This window comes from Phalangium opilio, unplaced genomic scaffold (genome assembly GCF_054372755.1).
Source record: "Phalangium opilio isolate 3A_F unplaced genomic scaffold, DU_Popi_V2 ptg000089l_1, whole genome shotgun sequence".
Taxonomy (NCBI): Eukaryota; Metazoa; Arthropoda; class Arachnida; order Opiliones; family Phalangiidae; genus Phalangium; species Phalangium opilio.
The window spans coordinates 3795519-3805862 of record NW_028324194.1 but is presented as its reverse complement, the minus strand read 5'-3'; the positions used below and the strand labels follow the sequence as shown (position 1 = coordinate 3805862).

General features: G+C 36.8%; 1 protein-coding gene across 1 annotated transcript; it reads left to right on the top strand.

The window, feature by feature from the left end:
- The first annotated feature begins 576 nt into the window (after positions 1–576).
- Positions 577–10044, top strand: LOC149647062 (uncharacterized). The gene is made up of 6 exons (XM_089849949.1): positions 577–1405; positions 1470–1949; positions 4326–4420; positions 5441–5554; positions 7302–7403; positions 8417–10044. Exons 2-6 carry the CDS (start codon positions 1799–1801, stop codon positions 8480–8482), a joined length of 528 nt encoding a protein of 175 aa, XP_089706075.1. The 5' UTR covers positions 577–1405; positions 1470–1798; the 3' UTR covers positions 8483–10044.
- Positions 10045–10344: the final 300 nt, after the last annotated feature.

Genomic DNA, 10344 nt, shown 5'->3' with positions numbered 1-10344 from the left:
TATGGTTTCATATCTTATGAATTAACTTATGGTTTCATGTCTTATGAATTAACTTATGGTTTCATATCTTATGAATTAACTTATGGTTTCATATCTTATAAATTAACTTAGGGTATCATATCTTATGAATTAACTTAGGGTATCATATCTTATGAATTAACTCATGGTATCATATCTTATGAATTAACTTAGGGTATCATATCTTATGAATTAACTCATGGTATCATATCTTATGAATTAACTCATGGTATCATATCTTATGAATTAACTTAGGGTATCATATCTTATGAATTAACTCATGGTATCATATCTTATGAATTAACTCATGGTATCATATCTTATGAATTAACTCATGGTATCATATCTTATGAATTAACTTATGGTATCATATCTTATGAATTAACTTATGGTATCATATCTTATGAATTAACTTATGGTATCATATCTTATGAATTAACTTATGGTATCATATCTTATGAATTAACTTATGGTATCATATCTTATGAATTAACTTATGGTATCATATCTTATGAATTAACTTATGGTATCATATCTTATGAATTAACTTATGGTATCATATCTTATGAATTAGCTTATGGTATCATATCTTATGAATTAACTTATGGTATCATATCTTATGAATTAGCTTATGGTATCATAAATGGAATTTCCATATTAATGGACTTTCTTATGAACTTGTGTTATTATCTTACTTCCCTCGTGAATTTTCTGGCGTAGTTGAGCACTTCAAAGTACCGCTTTTCTCCATGAAAATATTTGAAAATTTAAAGTGCAGTCCAACCAATGCAAAGGTTTACGTATGCGCAGATTGATTCTTAAAATGGTAAAATATTTTGCCACTAAATTTAGCTGATAAGGTAAAGAATCTCAATCCGATTTTATCATATACGTATATTCCAATTTTATATTTAATATTTATACTTTTACACCTTTCGTTCCACCTGTTATTTTGCAATCCTGACTTGCCTGATGTATCACTTCCAAAGCCGGGAAGCTGATGAACCGCATTCGCCAAGGACTAAACTTCACGATACCTAAATTTCTCTCTTCGACGTGAAGAATGACAATTAAAACAGAGGTGTATGTCAAATAAGTATCGAAGTTTCTTAAGCCAATTTTACCTCTCCGAGTGACGATGACGTCACGGAGAGGTATTACACTGTGTGTGTGTCTGTCACCGCGTTCGCAGTTGGAAATCGGAGCAAACGTGTTCGCAAAAATCAATCTTTAGTTTCTACTCCCATCGTTAGCGGCGATCCCCTAGGGTTACGAGAAACGTCTACACTCCTAATGGCAGGGTTCACGCAATTGAGTGGTTTCTAATCTTTTAATGAAAATAATTTTTTGGAATAAAGTTTCTTAAAACGATTCAACTAGAATTAAGGTAAATTAATGACGATTAAAATAATTATTATCAGTCATATTTATTTAAATGTTTAAAAAAAAAGCCTCTTAATTGCGTCACGACTCGGAGAGGTCTACTTTGGTTTCCCAACTAGTAAAATGATTCATCTGGCGCTAGAAATAAACGACAGCAATTGGTCGTGTTCGTATGAATTTCAGAGATCCTTACTCCTAGTTTATTCACTTTCGAAATAACGTCTACTCGTTTGCCTGTCGAGTATCGTGGAAAACATCCCACGTTGCTAAGCGTATGCTGCTGAATCACTAACTCGAGGATTTGAATATAAGGCATTTTATAACCAATATTCGAAAAGCGTGCAGTGTTATCTGTAGGTCTAGCGTAACTGAATTTTTGGTCAATTTGTTTTTGGAGATGCGGTTTCTCAAAGAAATATTTCTTGGCTTGACGTTCCTTGCGTTCCTTTCAAAGATATCGTTTGTTAATTGCGATGGAGGCAATTGCAACAGCAACACTTGCGGTACTTACACTGGCAGAATTACACGATTGTTATACTACTGTTGTCGTAAGATATTTTTCTATTCAAATATTCAATGTTAGTATTGGTAACGAAGAACGGGTTACATTGGGTTTTACCCACCATGAAACCCCACGGGTTATATTGGGTTTTACCCACCATGAAAACCCCACGGGTTATATTATGTTTAACCCACCATGAAAACCCCACGGGTTATATTATGTTTAACCCACCATGAAAACCCCACGTGTTATATTAAGTTTTACCCACCATAAAAAACCCACGGGTTATATTGGGTTTTTCCCATAATAAAAAACCCACGGGTTACATTGGGTTTTGCCCACCATATAAAACCCACGGGTTATATTGGGTTTTACCCACCATGAAATCCCCACGGGTTATAGTGGGTTTTACCCACCATGAAAGCCCCAAGGGTTATATTGGGTTTTACCCACCATGAAAAACCCACGGGTTATAATAGGTTTTACTCACCATCAAAAACCCACGGGTTATATTGGGTTTTACCCACCATTTAAAACCTCTGGGTTACATTGGGCTTTACCCACCATGAAAAACCCACGGGTTATATTGGGTTTTACCCACCATGAAAACCCCACGGGTTATATTGGATTTTACCCACCATGAAAACCCCACCGGTTATATTATGTTTTACCCACCATGAAAACCCCACGGGATATATTGGGTTTTACCCACCATAAAAAACCCACGGTTTATATTGGGTTTTACCCATTAATAAAAAACCCACGGGTTACATTGGGTTTTACCCACAATATAAAACCCCACGGGGTATATTATGTTTTACCCACCATGAAAACCCCACGGGTTATATTGGGTTTTACCCACCATGAAAAACCCACGGGTTATAATAGGTTTTACTCACCATGAATACCTCACGGGTTATATTGGGTTTTACCCACCATGAAAAACCCACGGGTTATAATAGGTTTTACTCACCATGAATACCCCACGGGTTATATTGGGTTTTACCAACCATAAAAACCCACGGGTTATATTGGGTTTTACCAACCATAAAAACCCACGGGTTATATTGGGTTTTACCAACCATAAAAACCCACGGGTTATATTGGATTTTACCCACCATAAAAAAAAACCACGGGTTATATTGGGTTTTACCCACCATAAAAAACCCACGGGCTATATTGGGTTTTACCCACCATGAAAAACCCACGGGTTATATTGGGTTTTACCCAACATAAAAAATCCCTGGGTTTCATTGGGTTTTGCCCACCATGAAAAACCCACGGGTTACATTGGGTTTTACCCACCATGAAAACCCACGGGTTATATTGGGTTTTACCCACCATGAAAACCCACGGGTTATATTGGGTTTTACAAACCATAAAAACCCAAGAATTTTGATTTACATGCTTTTAAAAATATATTTTAAGATTTAACTTGAAATTGTTCAGATTTTCGTTAAGCCAAATGTTTCAAACTTTTCTTAAGCCTAATGTTTCAAAGTTTTCTTAACCCTAATGTTTCAAACTTTACTTAAGCCTAATGTTTCAAAGTTTTCTTAACCCTAATGTTTCAAACTTTACTTAAGCCTAATGTTTCAAAGTTTTCTTAACCCTAATGTTTCAAACTTTACTTAAGCCTAATGTTTCAAAGTTTTCTTAATCCTAATGTTTCAAAGTTTTCTTAAGCCTAATTTTATAAATACGTGTTTGGACTAATTATTCAAATATGTGTTTGAGATTCATAACGTCAATTCGGTACATTTGCCATTTTAAAGAGGCCAGGTATATAACTAATATCCAGTTAAAATTTAGTCAAAATGATTAAAACGGATATTTCATTTTTGGCGGTAGCTTTTTTTGGCGGTTGCTAAAAAAACCAAATTCGTTGGGGGTAGTAAATCTTCGGTATAAATGCATTCGTTTTTAGCACATCAATAGATGGCGCTAAAAACTAAAAATGCATTCGTTTTTAGCCCATCAATAGATGGCGCTAAAAACTAAAAACGAAACCAAGGAACAAGCGAAGCTGCAAGCAGTCATGTAGATGGCCAAGCTTGAGCTTGTGCAGAAAAGATTTAAAATATTTCTAGCAAAATCCTGTTTTTACGAGCTTCAGGCGTGCATGTAATTGAGCCTTAAGATCTTCAATTTTGATGAATTTGAAATCTGAATAATTTCATTTTAAAGATAGTATAAGATATACCTATGTTTTTTGAACTTCAAAAGTACTATTTAATAATATTTATTATTATTTATGAAACCTTTTAAGAATTTTTTTATTAAGCAGTTACTTTTGAATGACATTTTTTACAATGCACGCAACTACTCAAAATAAAAACCAAATAAAACCCGTAAAAAACCTCAAAAACCCAATAAAACCCGGGTTTTTTAACCCTGATTTTTATTTAATTTTATTTTACAGAGGGTTATAACCTTACCTTGGGTTATAACGAGACCGACCGCAACACGTACAATGCAGACTTTTCAAAATGCGAAATTGGCCAGTACCGTTATTCGGTTAGTATAAAAATTGCGCAAAATAAGATCAGATCAGAATCAAAAGCCTTGTAGGGAATCGTTAGAAATATTCAATGTTCAACTTTGATCAAGTTCAGTTGACCCAAAACACGTCGAGTCAATGATATATAACACAACTTTGATCAGTTCAGTTGACCCAAAACACGTCGAGTCAAGGATATTTGACACAACTTTGATCTTGTTCAGTTGACCCAAAACACGTCAAGGATATTTGAGACAACTTTGATCATGTTCAGTTGACCCAAAACACGTCAAGGATATTTGAGACAACTTTGATCATGTTCAGTTGACCCAAAACACGTCATGGATATTTGACACAACTTTGATCATGTTCAGTTGACCCAAAACACGTCAAGGATATTTGACAAAACTTTGATCATGTTCAGTTGACCCAAAACACGTCGAGTCAAGGATATTTGACACAACTTTGATCATGTTCAGTTGACCCAAAACACGTCAAGGATATCTGACACAAATTTGATCATGTTCAGTTGACCCAAAACACGTCGAGTCAAGGATATTTGACACAACTTTGATCATGTTCAGTTGACCCAAAACACGTCAAGGATATCTGACACAACTTTGATCATGTTCAGTTGACCCAAAACACGTCGAGTCAAGGATATTTGACACAACTTTGATCATGTTCAGTTGACCCAAAACACGTCAAGGATATCTGACACAAATTTGATCATGTTCAGTTGACCCAAAACACGTCAAGGATATCTGACACAACTTTGATCATGTTCAGTTGACCCAAAACACGTCAAGGATATCTGACACAACTTTGATCATGTTCAGTTGACCCAAAACACGTCAAGGATATCTGACACAACTTTGATCATGTTCAGTTGACCCAAAAAACGTCAAGGATATCTGACACAACTTTGATCATGTTCAGTTGACCCAAAACACATCGTTTTGACACAATTCAGGCATATTAAACATTCCTATTTTACCAACTGTGTAAGCACTAACCAAAACTTTGCCCAATTCCAGTTGGCCCAACTATTGAAGAAATGTACGAAGTACGCCCCAGGCAGCGATAAGGTTGTTAATGACGAATTACAAACTCGACTATATTTATGTGACCCAAAGACGCAAGGAACACTCGTAAGAATCCAGCAGAAATTTCTATTCTTCAAACGAAATACTTCAGCTAAAAATATGAGCTCGAAAGTACATTTACTCGAAACCATCACGTTTCATCCGAATAAAATTAAATAGGAGAAATCAGTAGACATATATTCATAAGTACATAAAATATGTTTTATAAGTTTATCATTGGTTACTGAGAGCTTGTCATGAAGAGACGTAGATGAAACGTCATATAGATTCTCGTGAAGCGACGCCTGGTGAGGCGCTGTCAAAGGCTTAGTACAGACTAGTGAGGTGGCGTAGCGGTTAGCGCTTTCGCCTCGCAACAAGAGGATCCATGGTTCGATCCCGGACTGTGGCACCGGGTGAAAATCTGGAAACAAATCCTTCTGCGTAGAGTTTGCAAGTTCTCTCCCCGCTTGTTAAAAGGAGTTTTCCTCCTTCTAACCCGGTTTCTCCTTTCCATCAAAACTTGTAAAGGTTAACGGTTATAGTTAGTATAGGGCGCTGTAGGTTAGCTGTGGCATAGGGGCTAGCCACCACCCCTCTATGCAATGTAAAGGGACCCAACTGTAAACAAGCCAAAAGCTTAGTGTGGATATCCCTTCATAGACAAAAGCTTAGATTATTATTATTATTATTATTACTAAATAGGAAGATGCAGAACCGAGTGTAGTCAATTCTCTCAATGGTTTCTGAGAGCTTATCATGAAGTGATGTAGGTGAAACGTCTTTGATTTTCGTAAAGCGACTAAATAGGACTAGATGGACTGCAAAACTTGACCGCGTGTTGTCAAGCTCTCAGTAAGTCTCTAGCATTACGAATTATGGAACATATCTTATAAACATATGATATATTAAAGCGTTTAAAGGGAGGCTGAAATGCAAAAATCAAGTGATTTTTTATCGATTCTTCTTCTAATTATAAGACCAGTCTGCATAGTGAAACATTCAGGAAATACCTCCGAATGATTTTAAAATTCAAATTAGGTTCCGATTTTAAGAATAATTTGAAGTATCCCCCTCAGACAATCGCGTAACGCCCTGCCTTTTTGTTAACAAAATTCTCGTGGCACGCTCCATGTCTCGCGCCACGATTGTCACATCGCGCGCAAATATTATCAAATCTCGCGATAAATTTCATTCGACACGGAACGTGCCAAGAGACTTTTATTAATAAAAAGGCAGGACGTTACGCGATTTTTCGGAGGGGGTACTTCAAATTATTCTTAAAATCGGAACCTAATTTGAATTTTAAAATCATTGGGAGATATTTCCTGAATGTTTCACTATGCAGACTGGTCTTATAATTAGAAGAAGAATCGATAAAAAATCACTTGATTTTCCACTTCACTCTCTCTTTAAGAAATGAATTAAAATAGACTTAAGTCAACCTGTAGCGACCACGTTTATTCGCCAAATTTAAACTCTATATTTACGAAGACAAATAGCGAATTCCATCGTGCTCAGGGCGCTCTCGGACCGCTCTCTGAAATTTTGGGTGTTCCATTTTTCGATCTAGATCAGCTATTGCTTGGATTTACATATTCCAACGGCCTCGCGCTAGACGAGAGATCCGCTCGGAGCTGTATTTTTCTAAGAGGTCAAATCGTGAGTGACCTAAGAGCAGACCTATGGAATTCGACATTACAATCTTAACTTGAATACGCTAAGGCATTGAAGAAATCAATTAAAAGTCACGTTAGCATATTGTACTCCCACCTCGCTTCATATAAAGTTAACTTTTCAATGAAAATTTTAGCAGTTAGATGGACTCTCCAACTGTTACCTCGATGCAGTTCAGGAAGTCTACTGGAACGTCAGTCTGGCTTACTTTGAAGATTATACCTTGAGCGTACTTCTGGTAAAGTCTATTGCATCTTTCGTTATCGAGTCTGTGTCGAGGGGCAACTCACTTTGCGTAATCCTGTATACGCGACTGTACTTAAGGAATCTTAAAATCATAAAATGAATACGCAAAAGCCGTAATCGCTATAGTGGTTTGCCTCTCGTGGTGTTCAAACTATTTAGTCAGTTTAAACTCGATTGAGGTAATCAATTATTCGAGAAAATGATCACTTCAAGTACTGTTAAAGTCCAAGACCCAAGAAAACAGTGCATAGAAAGATTTATTTACTTCTATTCCTCGGGAGTTCAAAAATGACAATAATCGACCATATTTCAAAAGATTTAAAATTCTATTAATCGATTAAAGACCTATCCAAAACGAATTGTGGGGCCTCGTTAAAATGGTCCTGCCACACGAATATTTAGTTAATAAAAGCCAGCGTTGTCAGGCATTTACCGTGGATTATTTTTGCAATACAAGCTTAGGCTAGGCCTTTTTTCAAAATTTCAAACGATAATTTTTGACGACCGCGTATTTGCGCTAGAGATTTTAGCGCAAGAATTGAATTACTCGTGCCAAACTGCCATCGGACCATTGATGGAAACGTCTAAGATTTATAATTTGCTTTTTCTGTTCGAATGGAGTTGTAATTCGACTTTTTCGAACACATCCGAGCTTTTTATTTATGGTAGAAACCTTGGCCGGCGACCAGTCTGGACATATCTAAGCCCGCTAGTAATGACATTGAATGAGAAGTGGTATCTTTAAATGTAGGAACCAAAGGAAACAAAATCATTGGTCATTGTTGGCGGAATTATATAAATGTCGACCGAAGACATTTTGCTGTTATTTAACTTATAAAATTGAATTTTACCAATGACTCGATAGCTAATTTGATTTCTCTTATACTTGAGCTTATCAGTACGTAATACCGAAGCGTTATGGGCAGTATACGGACTGATTGCTAGCCAAGATTACCATCCTTTAATTAGTTTAATTTATGATGATTTTCATTTCTATTTTTCTAGAACTGCTACTGGCAGACGTACAAAGAAGCACCGGATATGTCGTTAGACAAATTTCCAAATGTTTAAAATTGATTTAAGTTGGTGTGCAATTAAATAAATCAAGAAGCAATAAAAGTGTTCTCTTTACTTTGCCAATTATTCCTGGCTAGAAAGTTAAACAGCGGATCAAAAATGGCCAGTCATATTTGAAGAACTATTTTAATGAAGGGATTAATTGTTATTCAAGTGCAAACTGTAGGGAGCTTCATCTCAGTAAGAAAGCACTAGTATATGGGGGATGATTTTCGTTTAAGAGGTTAGTAATTACAGAACGGGATAATAGAAGAAGGATGACACTCTGTATCCTCTTAATACTTTAGTTATGTAACGTCATTCTTCCCAGGCTCACCCTTTTAGTTTGGTCTCCTGCTCATCAAACTTCAGATGGGCATCGCACCGTAAGGTGAATTCTATAATTGCTTGGTACTAAATCCCCTGCAATCAACCTGCACAAACCTTGTATAGGGGTGAGACAAAAATTCACAAGCGCGTCTTGCAAAATAGTTAAACGCTAAAGACGAGGGAACTATCTATCGCGTATGTGATTCGGTTTAGTAACCCTTCTCCAAATGTTGGGAAGAATGATGTTACACTTATCCCGCTTTGTGGTACACTTCTCTCGTAGAGAAGTATTATATAGTTCTGGTAATTATAACTGGTATGGCTGTGTATTAAGAAGCGTGTATATGCTAGGTGATTGGTGCAGGACAGCGTTGTCATTGTGTACTTCAATATCCTACGTCGCCAGTGGCTGCGTACTAGATGAATAACGCTAGAGAACAATTGGCGTGCTTGACTCCAAAAGCGACGTTACGAATTGCCCCTAATCAAATCCCGTAAATAAAACTCCTTCATCTTTCAGCCTCAGCAACTTTTCCCTCTCAGAGTGAGGTATGTCACGGAGGGGCTCTGTTACGACCGTATCTGTTTGCGTCTATTGATAAAACCCAGAGGTCTGTCCGGCTGCGTTCGCGCGCTTCGCGGTTTCGAAATCGGAGCAAATGTCATTCTGAAGAAATTTTGTTTTCAATTCTCTCCTTAGTCTTGCTTTAATTACCATCAATTCATAATCTGACGTATAGTCGTTTCTGAGAAGAATTTTATTTTGACTTAATTTTTTCTTTGCTGCTGTACATCTGTTGGTTCACTGTGCAGTATATGTCTACTAAAATGTTCTGAAGTGAGGACGCCTCGTGAGTTCCGTTTTCGGAGCCAATATAAGCAAAGATAATTAATCGCACCATCTCTCTGCGACGGATTGTCTTTTAATTAAGCGCTGTTTGGAAAAGAAATCCTATGGCAAACGAGACATGCCGGCATTAAACTAAAGATTAAAATTCTGAGCAACAGGCGCGCTTCGCTTTCGTTCTGGGCGTAATCTCCATCATGGAGGTGGTTCTCCGTCGTGACGCAGTTGGTGTTTATCCACGCATACGCCACGTTGATTTCTTCAATGCACAGGTACAATGAAGCGGCGTAACGAACACGCCAAACGCAAGACTCAAATTAAGTCAAACAAATTATTAGCAGACGTCATGTGATAGCGATATCTTATGGTTTATTTGAAGAATGATCCCAATCAATTACTGGTATTACAAAAAGCCGCTGGGCCTTTGTAGATAAGACTTGTCACTACACACATTTTCGCTTAATTTCCCATAGAAAAAGAATGGCGTTTTTGGTGGTCCATTGCATCCAATAACTTAAACTAAAGCGAAGTTAAGATTCGGAGTTATTTAAAAGAAAGAAAAAAGAAAAGAAACAAGTAGAGTCTACCTATTGAATGTTGAACTTCGGAAGTTTCAATAAAAACAACTAAGTCTAAGTATTTTATTTTAGCAATCATATTTTCAGTAACATATTTAAATGGTCTTGTAGGAGGACAAAAC